This window comes from Oryctolagus cuniculus, chromosome 5, assembly GCF_964237555.1.
Source record: "Oryctolagus cuniculus chromosome 5, mOryCun1.1, whole genome shotgun sequence".
Taxonomy (NCBI): domain Eukaryota; kingdom Metazoa; phylum Chordata; class Mammalia; order Lagomorpha; family Leporidae; genus Oryctolagus; species Oryctolagus cuniculus.
In genome coordinates this window covers 81424335-81440518 of record NC_091436.1, presented here as the reverse complement: position 1 = coordinate 81440518, position 16184 = coordinate 81424335, and the positions used below count along the sequence as shown (strand labels likewise).

The 16184-nt window shown below is 38.6% G+C and overlaps 1 protein-coding gene across 1 annotated transcript; it reads right to left on the bottom strand.

The window, feature by feature from the left end:
• Nucleotides 1-8995: 8995 nt before the first annotated feature.
• Nucleotides 8996-10451, bottom strand: LOC100344160 (heterogeneous nuclear ribonucleoprotein C-like). The gene is made up of 2 exons (XM_070074639.1): nucleotides 9898-10451; nucleotides 8996-9858 (listed from the first exon to the last, which is right to left on the bottom strand). Exons 1-2 carry the CDS (start codon nucleotides 10212-10214, stop codon nucleotides 9336-9338), a joined length of 840 nt encoding a protein of 279 aa, XP_069930740.1. The 5' UTR covers nucleotides 10215-10451; the 3' UTR covers nucleotides 8996-9335.
• Between the last annotated feature and the right edge of the window lie 5733 nt (nucleotides 10452-16184).

Sequence of the window (16184 nt, the reverse complement as noted above, 5' to 3'; positions counted from 1 at the left end):
GAGCTAGATCAGAAGTGGAGCAGCCAGAGCTTGAACTGGTGCCTATATGGGATGCCAGAACTGCAGGCGGTGGCTTTACCCACCTTGCCACCGTGCCGCCCCCTGATATTTTTCTTTATAAACTTAACCACAAATGTACACAGGAAATGCTGTGGATCAGCAACAGCTTTCTTAGGAACTATCACATAGTAAATAATAAATGCCTTTACCCACTTCCCTCAGTCCTTATTCCCAGGAGGCAGTGATGGAAACCACATCAAATTAACCGTGAGAGCAGCCAGACATTGTATAGGTGAGAAATGGGGGAAAAAAAGATATTTCTTTGTTTATAAAAGACAAAGAGGAAGCTGTTCCTTCCCTCCTAAAAGTGCCTTCTTGGAGGTTTCAGGAGTTTGAGGTCTAATTCCAACCCTTTGTTATGTAAATAAAATGTCTCTAGAAGCCAGGTAACTCCATTTGTCTCCAACTGGAGATGTCCCTAAAGTCTAGTCCATATCTCTTTTGACTTGTAAATATTTAGAAAGTAATGCTCCCATTCTCAGTGCTAACTTAGTGCCTATCTTGGGATGTAACTGGCTTCTCCAGAGATAAGAAAAATTTCATTATCCTTTGAAACAGAGCAATTAGGGAAACAAGGCTATAGATCCAATTTTGATGTATGTGATAATGTTTCCTAGAGAAGTGAAGGCAAACATTTTCTATCTTCAGAGCTTATCTGTTTCCTCACCTCAAGAGGCTAGGAATTTTTACAGCAGCACTAAGAAATCCTGGTCAATTTAATTGCTGTGTAGTGTCCTCCCCATTGGCTGAGGAATGTCTGCTCTGCCCCATTGGCCTGAAAGTAGACTCCATCATTGGTATCTCTATCTCTTGTCTTCTCTATGGCTTTTTGAACTTACTCCTGGAGGGAAACTATCCTTCCCTAATAATAAAAGATAAGAAAATAATTCTTCCCTGAACTCTTAAAAATAGGAAATGATACAGTTTCCAACCACTTTGACATCCAGGTGTTGCCACATGATGACCAGTTTTCACCAGGACGATGTTAGTGTGTTTAGGCCTGTCTTCTATATGTAAGTGCAGAATTATCTTGTCTGTCTCATTCTACTTGCTAGAAGCAGAGGACACTGAAATCTCAGAAAATGAAACCATTAGCCTCACAGCAGCCTTGGTTCCTAAGTCACTCTACAGAAAAGACATTGGCCATCAAGAAATACCCATGTTGGACTAATGGCGAATGATGAATTTGGAGAGCCCATAAAATGTTGAATTTATTTGTTACAGTGGCCCTTGTGGCCTTCACTGCTCTAAATAATTCAAAAAGGAAAAGTATTTAAAGTTGTGTGGCACCTGTGTGAGGTAAGAGGAAAAGAATAACCATTTTTATTTGAAATTGGATTACAACTTCTGAATCTTGCTCTGCTAATAAAGAACTACTTAAAATCAAGAATTAAAAAAACCCAAAGTAGTTAGTATTAGTTAATCTTTGGAGAAAACTCTAAGGTTAGTTTCGGTGTTAAGATTTTGTAATTTTCAAGGAGGCTTTTTTCCAGGCTTCAAAACATGTGGAGCAGAAGCAGTATTTATCTGTCAGAATCTTGTGTGGATTTCTGATAGAAGATGGGCAGGTATACTTCAGAGAGAGAGAATGAAAAAGAGGAACTTATTTTTCATCCTTAACCGACATCCTGCAGTGATGTGAGCACCAGTGTCAGAGATAGATTGGAATTCTCATTTAGGATCCTTGGTTCCAATCCAGATAAATGATATATTTTAGAGATTGTGAGGATTAAATAAACTATTGTACATAAATTTCATGGCACAGTGATTGGCATGTAATGACCATTCTATAAACGTACATTGTTATTATTGTAGTTCTTCCTGTCTAGGTTAGAGATACAGGCTCTCTCTGGGAACAGGTTACTCCTGGGACTGAAAAAATGAATAATTAAACCCCAGGAGAGATTGAAGATTCTTATTGGAGGGCCTAGAGTCATGATAATGACTCAAATGCCATAAATATATCACTGCAAGTCTCTTGGGCTTGGAAATGATAGGAGAGAGTACTTGAAGTGTGAATGTCTTAAAACTTAAAATATTTTTAGCCTATGCTGTCCAAATATACAAATGCTAAGTTACTACATAGGGGAACCTTGTATTTGAGTAATCAGAGACTTAGGTAACTATGTTTTGTTTTTGAGTGCTATCACAGAAAGCAAGGAAGCCAATGGGATTTTATAATTTAAAAAATAATAATGGGATACATGTTTGGAAAAAGTTTGAGAGTAGTAATTCAGATCTACAATTTCTGATGACCAATGGACCTTGACTGAGAGAAAGCAGCCCCTGCTTGCATCTTTAAGTCAGCCTTGTTGTGAGACTTTGGGCCACATACTGTGAGTCACTTATTGAGGACAGATGAGAGCCACAGACCCCTTTGTGCCAAGGAGGGTCTTAAACATAAAAAGGACTGAGTCCTGCTTGGAGATCAATTAGACAAAGTTAGAAATTCTCTTGAGGAAACATATGGTTAATCTGAACAATATCCAAATAGCCAAACCCTTTCCTGAGTTAAAGATCCACAATACCATATTTCACATCTTGGATCAAGTTGAATCATTTCTCTCCCTAAGAGTGTGAGTTGTCACTTTAGGTGATAATTTCTGATATAATTTAAAAATATACTTTGGATGCATAGAAATATAGACTGCAGAGACTATGGGGAAGGGGGTTGTTTCATGTAATTCTAGAGATCTTCAGATGTAACTTAGCAAAACAGCCAAGAGTTTATTTAAAAATACCAGAAATTTGTTGTGTTATGAAAAGGCTAACTGAAATGAATCACCTGTGTAGAGGACCTTCTGCATTTTTTCATTTGGTACAACTGGGACATTTTTGAGCTTTTAAGGCACTATTGAGGGGTCTTTTTAAGGATGCAGATTCAGAATTAGCATGTCTATTTTGCATAAGTCAGCAGTATAAGATTCTCCAAGTTGCCCACCAAGTATGAGAACTTATGTGGAACCATGAGAATTGAGAAAAAGAAACATTAACATGGAAAGTTAGTTAGTCTTTTAATTCAATTCTGAATAGCAAACACTGGAGTCAATATGAAAGGGGATATTCAGTGTTACAGTGTAAGTGTTTTTTGAAAACCTCTTTCTCTGTTGACCAAGAATCCTTATTTCACTCTCCCCTGTAGTACTAAATTGTCTTAACTACTGTGACATTAAAAAAGATATATTAAGAGTCATCTTGATTAACGAGGAGTGATTAGGTCAAATTTTGGCTCTAGGTTCCTGAGTGTATTTTTAGGAACTGATTTGCTACCAAATTTGCATCTTCTGTTGACTTCCTCGGCAACATAATTTATGATGTCCTTAAATGATTGGGGAGCACTCCAAGCTAACTAACCAGTCCACAGTCATTTTCTTGCAAAGCCAGTCCTTGGGTCCAGTGATGTAGCATAGCGAATTAAGCCTACAGCACCAGCATCTCATGTGGTGTGGATTCAAGTCCCAGACACTCCACTTCTGATGCAGCTCCCTGCTACTGCAGCTGGGAAAGCAGCGGAAGATGGCTCAAGTGTTTGGGCTCCAGCACCCATAAGGGAGACCCGGATAAAGCTCCTAGGTCCTTGCTTCAGTCTGGCCCAGCCTTGGCCATTGTGGTCATTTGGGGATTGACTCAGCAGATGGAAGACTCCCTAGTCTCTCTCTGTTTCTCTCTCTCTCTGTAACTCCACCTTTCAAATAAATAAATAAATCTTAAAAAAAAGTCCTTGATAGAACAATGAGCAAAGCAATTATGCTCTACTAAGATGACAGATAATTACTGTGCTGATGAGTACTAAGGCAGAGGACCCTTAGAGAGTTGTGGAGTGCACAGATGAAGTGCTGGGAACCTTTAGGATTTGTACCCTCAGGGTAAAATATCCCCATTGTTAGGTGATGCCTATCAATCCTGTGTGCTTTATGATTCTCTCTAAAGTTTGAAGACAGAGATACTAACAATAGATAGGAAATTGAATTTCTTGTTGGAAAGAGTAATTTGAAGGGAGTAGGAAAGACACTAAGAAACAACTCTTTATTGGCAAAATAAACACATGAATAGAGGGTTGACTTTGTGCTTCCAAAAATCTCTAACTAATGATCAACACAATAGCTGTAAATTTCTTGGCTTATTACAGTCACCTAGGTTTTACCCAGGGGACAATAATGGCCTCAGTTGGAAAGTCTATAAGCAAGTTGATTTGGACATTTAACATGGCTCTTGCTTATGTGCATAATGAAGTTATATCCTGCAAAAACCAAATTGAGTGAGACGTTGTCCTTCCTTTTGCTATTTTTGTTTTTTCCAATGGCCAATAATGAACAAAACTGTTTAGACTGTGGTTTGGTTATCAAAATCTTTTTGCTATGTTACAAAACAAATTAATTTTATGTTTTCTTTCATTGCACTTCAGTCAAGCTTGTCTTTAAAGTAAGGACAGTGTTATTTAAGATTTCCTTCTGTCATGTGAGACTAATTGGTCTAATTCATTATGTAAAAAACTATATGGGCTATGAGACAAATGAGGTAATGTATTTTGAACACTAGTGTAATTGCTAATGGGATCTAATGTGAGTAAACTGCCTGTAACTTAAGTGTTTCAGCATGATGAATATGTTACACTTTACCGAGGAATAGAGCTGAAATAAGTTATAGCATCAGTTACCAGTGCACTTACACATTAAAATAGAGAGCTAGGGATAATATAACTTAAATTAAATATTTCACTCTAAGGTTTTTTTTTTTTTGATGTGTGGTGTTTTTCTAGAATGTTGGATATGAATAAAATGTTAGCTCATGACCAACTGCTGATTTTAATGACCTTTGGACCAATGTAGTAGGACATTCAGTTTGATTACAGTGTTTCTAAAAGGACTGCTGTGAAAACAAAGCCAAAATCCAGAGAAATATGTGGGCGGGAGAGACGGTAAGGTGGAAGTATCACTATGTTCCTAAATCTGTACATATGAAATACATGAAACTTGCATACCTTAAATAAAATTTAAAAAAAGAAAAAAATAAATTTTAAGGCAAGATATGGAAACAGTAGGACCTGTAATGTGCTATCCAGTAATTCAATTACAGATCTCTCGTGTCTCCCTAGGTAAAACTCAGGAACAAATAGATTTAGCTTACTCAGCATTCCTCTCTGCCTGAATACAATATGCAAACTCCCTCAATCTGTTCTCAAGAATTGAATATATTTAATTAAACAAACTATTTTAATTGATATCAGTGGAATTACCCAGAATATTCTCTGTCTAAAGACAACAATGATTAACAAAAATAATAGCCATAGTTTAGCACTGTGGACTAGATGCTTGAAAACCCAGACCTTCTGATTTCTACACCCGGACTTGGAGATTCCATTTGATCTTACATAGACCTTTGTTCCCACTTCACTGTGTATTCCTGACCAGCCCAAGATTTTCTCAGAGATTCATTGTAATCTATACTCTGTGGTCAGTACTATTGTTCCCATTCTCCCCATACTCATTTTTTTTGGTGGATGACCATTGTCAGGAGTTGAGATAGTGCTTTGCTTTGGGGACAGTGCACCTATAAATCTTCCCCTAGTTAAGAATATGATGTGATGTATTTAAAAAAAAAAAAAAAAAAAACTTCCTAATTTTTATCAAAAACCACTAATTGCCCTCCAGCATCCATTTGAAGCTTGCCAAAGGCTGTCTAGCAATAATCCCATTTCCTAAATCCCTTGTACCTAAATATGATCATGTGATTACTTTTTGGGCACAATGTGGGTGAGAGGAGTTTGTTTGCTTTCTTTCTTTATTTATTTGACAGGTAGAGTCATAGACAGTGAGAGAGAGAGACAGAGAGAAAGGTTTTCCTTCCGTTGGTTCACTCCCCAAATGGCTGCTACAGCAGAAGCTGTGCCGATCCGAAGCCAGGAGCCAGGTTCTTCCTCCTGGTCTCCCATGCGGGTGGAGGGCTCAAGCACTTGGGCCATCCTCCACTGCATTCCCGGGCCATAGCAGAGAGCTGGACTGGAAGAGGAGCAACTAGGACTAGAACCCAGTGCCCATATGGGATGCTGGTGCTGCAGGTGAAGGATTAACCAAGTGAGCCACGGCACCAGCCCCAAGGAGTTTGTTTTACTTCTGTATTATGCCCTTAAAAAGGAAATTGGTTGCTTTCCATTTTCTTGTAAACTTCCTTACAGTGAAAATCAGAGCTGCTACCTCACACTCAATTAGGGAAGGCATTTTATAGGATGGTAGAATTCCCAGATTTACCCTAAATTGCACACTTCTGGATTGTTACAGGAAAGAGGATTTGATTTAATCCGTGGTTATCTGGGGACTCTTCCTTTAAGCAGTTTAGCCTGAATCACAGAAGCTTCTCCTCCCAGGGAGTTTAGGTGTCTTTGCACCAAGTTGCTACTAGAGTGATCAACACTTCTAGGACCTGCAAGTGCTGAGTCGGGTTAGTGTTTTTAATGGTTTTGATTTCTTCTATTATGGACAAGTCTGTGAACCGGTATACTTCTTTCTTTCTCTTGAAGCTCATGATGCCAACCCTACTTTTCTATGAAGCCATTTTCATTTTCGCTTCTGACTAGATTGGTTTCCCTGAACTTGAGAACAGACTTGCCCGTGTGCCTTTAATCTTCTCTGTGGGAATCTACTGCACAGAGCTCATCAGCTCTCTCCTATTTCAGGACCTTGTACTTGTACTTTCTTTCTGGAGTGCTTTTTGTTAGATTCTTTGCATCATTTACTTCTCAGTTCAAATATCATAAGCCCCACATCTCAGCCTAAAATGTACTTTCTCCTCCATTCCTCCCTCATATTTCTTTGATAACATTTGCCATTCTAAATGATTTCCTTATTTGCTTCTATGTTTATTCTTTTCATGTAATCAACAGTTGAGCCCAGAGGATTACTTTATCTTAGTCTCTTGTATATCCCTAGTTCCTAGAAATGTGTGTTCAAAAGTGTTGGTTGCATGAATGAATCTCCTAGGGGACATTAAGATTTTAAGTTCCACTGTTCTCAAATAAATAGAAGTTTTGAGGTAAACACACAAAATAATGGTTAAGCGTGATTGAAATTTTAGTAAAATTCCAAGTCCAACAAGTTTCCTCTTCAAAATTTTCCTTTATATATTGCAGCATTGTTTCATCAGGATTTAAGGCATATGAGTCCCAGTGGGCTATTAATGTATGCCTCTTCCATGTCTACTTTTTCTACTTCTACATGTAGAAAGAGTTTGATATGGAACTGTCGGTGTTTACATAGTTTGGTGTTAATTTTTGGATTCAAAGTTGTGTTAAGCATCCTATTGTGTTCTTATCCTTTAAGTCTCTTCTCTCAGCTTTGCCTTTTCTTCTTGGGAAACATCCAGGAGAGGATGCATTTCTACTGTTTTAAGCCACCTAGTTGGTGATAATTTGTTATGACAACCCTAGGGGATGGATGCCCTGTCTTTTCTAGCTTACCAGGGAGCAGTGTGGGTAACCCTGTAAGCTGTGCCTTGGGCAGGGGAGGCCAGTGTTGTTATTCAGACTCAGTTGATTTTCATTTTCCTCTCCCATTGCTGCCTCAGATGCTTGCAACTACACGTAGCTACTTTTTAAAGGAACCATATCCTTTAAGTCACTATAGACTGGAGAATCAATTGTAGTCCAAATTCAGGCTTCTCCTAACTCTTTAATTCATGATTGTGTGAATATACACCAGCCATATTTAAGCTTTCATTATTTCTGGTAATGGGTAAGTATAAAGGAATTAAAATAATGTAATTGAAAACTTTGTTTTTAATACACGACTTTCTTAAGGCATTTTTTTTGAAAGTATGGGACCAGCCATGTCTGGTGTAGTTCTAGGAACCTAACGTACTACTGGAAAGAATTTGTATTCCATACCCTGTCATTTTCCCTATTTAATTTCTGCTGAAGAATTTCACTGTATCCTTTGGGTATCTCCATTTCATTCATTAATGAGTCCTGGGGATATGAAATGAATGATGGGACTAAACGCTCAGACAGGAGAGAAATACTGTGTATCCCTGCCCCTTACCACTGGTGATTCTGCTACTTTCATCTTAACTCTCCTGCTTCAAGTCCCTGTCATAATAGTCCTGTATTTTCAACAAAGGACTAATAAAAGCCTAATGCTGATTTATATTCATCTCTTACTTAGGGTTACTGCATTCCCATTTTAATTTTAAGTTTTAGGCTTTTATTATGAGTTTGTTGGTAGGCTATAATGAATTCTTTTAGATTAGGAAAACTTGAGTTGTTAGGCTCTTTGGGTGAACTACTAACAAAAGACAGAAGAAAAGAAAGCTTATCATTTAATTTCAGTTTTTTTTTTTTTGACCACCTACAACGTAAAGTATTTTTTGACTGAATATTAGGATGCCACAGGAAAGACAAAGCAATTTGCATTTAATAGCCCATGTTTGAGTTTTTGGAAATATCTGTGTAATGTTGTTTTTGTTGTTTTGTAGGCACAGAGTGGTGTTTCACTGTTAGGCTAGCCCTATAATTCACTTAAATGAATGATTTTTCATCCTGGTTTACATGGAGAAGAAAGAGAAGTAAATTTTGGACGCTGGTACTTTGACCATTTATGAATGTTCACATCCTTTTGATTTACTTGTTCAGTTGTACCTCTGTTTATTGTTTTCTTTTAATATCAGAGCCACAAATAACTACCTCAAACTGAACTTAAACATGTTTTACTCTGTTTTCCTTACCTAACCATCAGTTGTATATACCTTATTGATAGTGGTGGTACTGTTACCCACCAGGTTCTCTAAGATAAAAACCTTTAGTCTCCATTTCTTTGTTTTGTCCATCTCTCCTTTGGTCACTAATTCCAGTCAATTCTACCTTTTAAATATGACTTAGATTTTGCTTTTCTCTCTACTCTGCTATGCACCTCTTGCTTTGACTCCCTCATTCCTTGAATGCTTATTTTTTTTTAAAAAAAAACCATACATCCTTTTTATTGTTAAGTCATAAAGAGGTATCAAAATTAAAAGCAAAAATTACAGGGCAAGACTTAACAAAACTACTAGGAGCATCAAAGGAAGTGAAAATGGGACTAGGCGCAGGGCAATAGGAATTAATGAACATGGGAAGGACAAGGATGGGGTGAACAGTGAGCATGTGCTGAAGATACTAGGGGAGAGGATCTGGTGAAAATTTTGATCTTAGACAAGCGCCTAGGTAAAGAAATAATGGGATAAGATTCCTAAACCCCACTATATGCTTAAGAGTCATCCTCGCCATTGGCGCTGTCTCTGTCAACCTCTCATTCCTCAGCCTCTTTTTCATCATCCTTGATCAACTCCAGCTGGTCATCCCCCCGATCTTCATTATCATCATCATCCAGTAGGTCCCCCTCCTCAGCAGAGTCATCTGCACCCCCCTCAGACTCCATCTTCACATTAGTCTCATCTTTCTTCTGGGAGCTGCTGCTCTGCTCCTCTTCTGACTTATCATTCTTCATCTCTACTCCTTGTTTGCTCTGCTCCTTTTCAATTTTTTCCAGGCTTTCCAGCAGAGAATCCACTTTTTGTTTTATCTGGGTCAATTCCTTCTTAATGGCCTGAAGGTCATCTCCTTTCAACTTTCCAGACTTGGAAGAAGATCCTCGTTGTCCACTCTTAGAATTGAAACTTTTTCCCCTTCTTGAGGTGTTTCCTGATACACGCTGGCGTTTAGAGGGCACTACAGCCCGAGCAATAGGAGGAGGAGGAGGAACACGTGCTGGGTAGCTGTACATCCTGTCATAATAATCCTGTTGAAAGTCATAGTCCAAGTCAAAAGAGGAGCTGAGTAGAGGGGATGGAGAAGGGTGTTCTGGTACTGACCCGTACATCTCCGCTGCAGATCGTTTCACACCTGCTTTTCCTCGGTTCACTTTTGGCTCTGCAGCCAGATTAATATCTAAAACCTGGCCAGCAATCATTCTGCCATCCTCTCCTGCTACTGCAGCTCGGGCATTTCTCTCATTAACGTACTGAACAAAGGCAAAGCCCTTGTGAACAGAGCAGCCCACAATTTTGCCATACTTCGAGAAGATTGCCTCTACATCAGACTTCTTGACCACAAGAGTGTTGAGTTTCCCAATGAATACACGGGAGTTCATGGAGCGAGGATCTGTCTTGTTGGTAACATTGCTTGCCATTGTGTTTGATGCTAGGGTCTTCACAAAGCCGAAAAATGTAGCTGAAGATCAAAAAAATCTCACTCAAGCAAAGTTCCACTAACTTATAAATTTCAAGTGATTTGTAACCAGGAGGGGGAGGGAGAAGAGATTCGATTCTGAATCTCCCACTCCTGAGTTCTACGTGGAGAGGCCGACCACTGCTCGAGGTAGGCAACAAGGCCACAACCACACCGTCTTCGTCTCCGCACAAAATGTGAATGCTTATTTTTTTAAAATTTTTTTGATTTTTTTGAAAGGCAGAGTGGACAGTGAGAGAGGTAGAGACAGAGAGAAAGGTCTTCCTTTTCCATTGGTTCACCCCCCAATGGCTGCTGTGGCTGGCGACCTGCACTGATCCGAAGCCAGGAGCCAGGTGCTTCTCCTGGTCTCCCATGCGGGTGCAGGGCCCAAGCACTTGGGCCATCCTCCACTGCACCCCTGGGCCACAGCAGAGAGCTGGACTGGAAGAGAAGCAACCGGGACAGAATCCTGCGCCCCGACTGGGACTAGAACCTGGTGTGCCGGCGCCGCAGGCAGAGGATTAGCCTATTGAGCCACTGCACCGGCCTCCTTTATTGCTTATTAAAAGCTCACATCTGATGCTATTGCTTCTTTCCTGGCTTAGACACTTCCTGGTATCTCATGCACATAGAGCACCTGGCTTTTATTCATCTACAGTGGAACTTAAAATTTTTTTTGATTTTTCATCAGTTTTTCACATATTCAATGTGATTTGTAGATACAATTCCCTTCCTCTATTCCTCCCTCTCACCTGCTCTTGCCCTCCCACCTTCCTTCTCTCTTTTTTTAGTGGTTTGAGATAATATACTATAAATTTATATTACAGTACACAGACCTAATACTTTGCTGAATAAGACATTTAACAAGTAAAAAGCAAAAAAGACCTTTGTTTACTGGGAATATAGACAATGGCCATAAATAATAATTGAATGGAAAAATGACCATTTCACCCATTTACAGTAGATTTTAAAGTGATCATAGGACATTAAAACTATAATAGTCTAACATTCTTAACCATTGGTTTAACAGAGATATAGAACAGAGTTTTACAAAACTATATTTGCATATTTGCAGCAATACTGATACATGAAGACATCTCTTACTTTATTTTTGTTTACCTTTTGAATTTTAGCTTCCACATAAAAAGGAGAACATGTAGTATTTGTGTTTCTGGGTCTCACTTGTTTCATTCAACATGATACTCTCCAGTTGTGTCAATTTTGCTGCAAATGGTAGAATTTCATTCTTTTCATGTCTGAGTAAGAGTTCATTGTGTATATATACCACATTTTCTTTATCCATTCATCTGATAATGGACACTTTGTTGGCTCCAAATTTTGGCTGTTGTGAACAGTGCTGTTATGAACATGGCAGTGTAGTTATCTCTTTGATACATTGTATTCAAGTCTTTTGGGTATATACGCCAGTAGTGGGATTGCTGGATCATATGGCAAGTCTATTTCTAAATTTTGAAGAAATCTCTACACTGTTTTCCACAGTTGCTGCACTACTACTAACAGTGTATAAGCAATCTCCTTTGTCCACATCATCTCCATGCTTTGGATTTTAGCTATTCTAACAGGGGTGAGGTTATATTTCATTGTGGTTTTATGGTTTTGATTTGTATTTCCCTGATGGCTAGTGATATTGAGCACTTTTTTTCATATTTTTGGTCATTTGTATTTCTTTTTTGAGAACTGTTTACAGTGGGAGTTTTTGAAAATCCAGAAGCTTGACTTTGTTAACAGTTTTCTAGATATACTCCTGTAGGTTTGACCTTTACACACAATGCTTGTCTAGCCAAGCCTGATAGCATATCATTTTTACTTGCCTATAGGCACAGATTGCTATTTTACTGGTAGTTGAATCCTGTACTTCACTTAAGTGAATGGTCATGTGTTTTGTTTCACTGGAAGAAAAGAAGCTAAGCCAACTTCTGATATTTGCATATTGACACTGTTTTTCTTTTCTTTTTTCTTTCTTCTCTCTTTTCTTTTCTTTTCTTTTCTTTCTTTTTTTTTTTTTTTCAGATAGATTGAGACAGAGAGAGACAGAGAGAAAGGTCTTCTTTCCATTGGTTCACCCCCCAGATAACCGCCACGGATGGGGCTATGCCAATCCAAAGCCAGGAGCCAGGTGCTTCCTCCTGCTCTCCCACGCGGGTGCAGGGCCCAAGCACCTGGACCATCCTCCACTGCCCTCCCTGGCCACAGTAGAGAGCTGGACTAGAAGAGGAGCAACTGGGACTAGAACCCGGTGCCCATATGGGATGCTGGCTCTGCAGGCAAAGGATTAACCAAGTGAGCCATGGCACTGGCCCCGTTTTTTTTTTTTTTTTTTTTTTAAAGATTTATTCATTTATTTGAAAGTCAGAGTTACGGGGCTGGTGCTGTGGCGCAGTGGGTTAATGCTCTGGCCTGAAGCGCTAGCATCCCATATGGATGCCAGTTCTAGTTCCAACTGCTCCTCTTCCAATCCAGCTCTCTGCTGTGGCCTGGGAAAGCAGTAGAAGTTGGCCCAAGTCTTTGGGCCCTTGCACCTGCGTGGGAGATCCAGAAGATGCTCCAGGCTCCTGGCTTCAAATTGGCTCAACTCTGGCTGTGGTGGCCATCTGAGGAGTAAACCAGTGGATGGATGGAAGACCTCCCTCTCTCTGTGCCTCTACCTCTCTCTAATTCTGTCTTTCAAGTAAGTAAAAATAAATCTTAAAAAAAAAAAAAGACTGTGGAGGAGGGCATGGATGTGTGATTCTGTAAACACATGATTTGCTTGTTTAGGCCAAGGGCATGATCACCCAAAGAATCAGGAGAAAGCAGCCACACTTGAATGTACATCAGCACAACCATCTTAGTGAAGTCAGCAAGGACTCAGAAGAAAGCATGCTGGCTGGAGACCTGTTTTATTCCTCATTGGAAATACAAATGCTCTTGAGTTCTGCTACCAAACACAAACTCAGAGCAGAGAACATACAATTGAAGATCTCAACAGAGGAATCAAACCTAATGGAAAGTTGAAACTCAGAGTTGATTCCAATTTTAATTCAGGAGAATCATTGTCTTTCCACAATTTATTTATTTATTCTTAATTTTAATTAGTTTTTAACAGATTCAGTGTAATTTGTCGATACAGTTCTAAGAACATAATGATATTTCCTTCCTCCCTCCCTCCATTCAGCACTTCTTCCTTCTCTCTCCTTTTATAATTTGTGAGATAACATATTTTATATTTGCATTCACAGTAAAAAGGCTTAACACTTCACCGAATAAGAAGTTTAACAAGTAAAAAGCAAAAAAGACCCTAGTTTAGTGGGAATATAGAGAATAGCTATAAACAGTAATTGAATGGAAAAATGACCATCTCACCCATATACAGTACATTTTAAAGTAATCACAGATAATTAAAGCTTAACCATTGATTTGACAGAGGTATAAAACAGTTTTACAAAACTTTATTTGCATCAATACTGATACAGATTCTTTCTTCCTTTCTTTTCCTTCCTTCCTTCCTGCCTTCCTGCCTCCTCTCTCTCTCTCTTTTCTTTCTTTGTTTTTGTTTCCCCTCCCTCCCTCCCTCCCTTCCTTCCCTCCTTCCTTCCTTCCTTCCTTCCGTCTCTCTCTCTCTTTTTCTCTCTGTTTTTTAAAATTTTACCTCCCACCTATAAGAAACAACATGCAGTATTTGTGTTTCTGGTTCTGGCTTATTTTACTTAACATGACTCCCTTGGTTGCACCCATTTTGCTGCAGATGGTAAGATGTTGGTATTTTTAATACCTGAATAATATTTATTATTATAGTAATAATATAATTTTAATAGCTAGATAATATTCCATTGCTATATATGCCACATTTTCTTTATCTTTTCATCTGGTGATGGACATCTTGGTTGGTTCTAAATTTTGGCTACTACAAACATGGTGGTGCACTGTCTCTTTGATACATTGTGTTCAAGCCTTTTGAATATACACTCATTAGTGTGATTGCTGGATTATATAGCAAGTCTATTTCTAGTTTTTGAAGAAATCTCCACACTATCTTCCATTATGGCTGCACTAATTTACATTCCTTTCAACAGTGTGAAGTGTTCCCCTTTGTCCACATCCTCACTAGCATTTGTACCTCCATGCTTTGGATTTTAGCCATTCTGTCAGGAATGAGGTGATATTTCATTGACTTGATTTGCATTTTTTGTTTGCATTCTCTGATGGCTAATGATATTGAGCATTTTTTCATATTTTTTGGTCATTTGTATTTCTTCTTTTGAGAACTGTCTATTGAAATCTGTTGTACACTTCTCAACTGGTTGATTGTTTTTATTTTTGTTGAGTTTTTTAAGTTGCTGATATATCCAGGATATTAATCCTTTGTCAGAAAGATGATATGCAAATATTTTTCCAATTCTGTGGGATGTCTCTTCACTCTATTGATGGTTTCCTTTGTTGTGCAAATGCTTCTGAGTTTAATTTAGTCTCATTTGTTTAATTTTGCTTTTGTAGCCTGTGCTTTGGAGATCTTGTCCAAGAAGTTGTCCCCTGCATCAATATCTTGGAGTGTTTCCTCTGCTTTTTTTCAGCAACTTCATAGTCTCAGTGCTTAAATTGAGGTCTTTGATGCATATTGAATTCATTTTCATATATGGTGAAAGGTAGGGATGTGGTTTCATTGTTCTATACCTATACTTTCAGTTTTGCCAGCACCAATTTTTTTTATGAAGTGTAATTGAACGTTTATTAGTTTTGTTCGTATTTCTTTTTTTAAACTTTTATTTAGTAAATAAAATTTCCAAAGTACCGTTTATGGATTACAATGGCTTTTTCCCCCCATAACTTCACTCCCACCTGCACCCTTCCCATCTCCCGCTCCCTCTCCCATTCCATTCACATCAAGATTCATTTTCAATTATCTTTATATACAGAAGATCAATTTAGTATATATTAAGTAAAGATTTCAACAGTTCGCACCCCCATAGAACATAAAGTGTAAAATACTGTTTCAGTACTAGTTATAGCATTAATTCACATTGGACAACACATTAAGGACAGAGATCCCACATGAGGAGTAAGTACACAGTGACTCCTGTTGTTGACTTAACAATTTGACACCCTTGTTTATTACATCAGAAATCTCCCTAGGCTCTAGTCATGAATTTCCAAGGCAATGGAAGCCTCTTGAATTCGCTGACTTCAACCTTATTTAGACAAGGTCATAGTCAAAGTGGAAATTCTGTTTTTCCTTCAGAGAAAGGTACCTCCTTCTTTGGTGGCCCGGTCTATCTACTGGGATCTCACTAGCAGAGATCTTTCATTTAGGTGTTGTGTTGGTTTTTTTTTTTTTTTTTTTTTTTTTTTTTTTTTTTTTTTTTTTGCCAGAGTGTCTTGGCTTTCCATGCCTAAAGTACTCTCATGGGCTCTTCAGCCAGATCTGAATGCCTTAAGGGCTGATTCTGAGGCCAAAGTGCTGTTTAGGACATCTGCCATTCTATGAGTCTGCTGTGTATCCCACTTCCCATGTTGGATCGTTCTCTCCCTTTTTCAAACAGAATGGGAAAAAAATATTTGCAAAATATGCAGAAGATAAAGGGTTAATAACCAGAATCTACAAAGAGATCAAGAAACTCCACAACATCAAAACAAACAACCCACTTAAGAGATGGTCCAAGGACCTCAATAGACATTTTTCAAAAGAAGAAATCCAAATGGCCAACAGACACATGAAAAAATGTTCAAGATCACTAGCAATCAGGGAAATGCAAATCAAAACCACAATGAGGTTTCACCTCACCCTGGTTAGAATGGCTCACATACAGAAATCTACCAACAATAGATGCTGGAGAGGATGTGGGGAAAAAGGGACACTAACCTACTGTTGGTGGGAATGCAAACTGGTCAAGCCACAATGAAAGTCAGTCTGGAGATTCCTCAGAAACCTGAA

Excerpts from the sequence above, each read along its gene's own strand:
- LOC100344160 (XM_070074639.1), bottom strand. The coding sequence starts at position 10,214 with ATGGCAAGCAATGTTACCAACAAGACAGATCCTCGCTCCATGAACTCC. Across the intron at positions 9,859-9,897 it reads TCTGCAGCGGAGATGTACGG|CTCCTCTTTTGACTTGGACT; the intron begins GTCAGTACCAGA and ends CCCTCTACTCAG.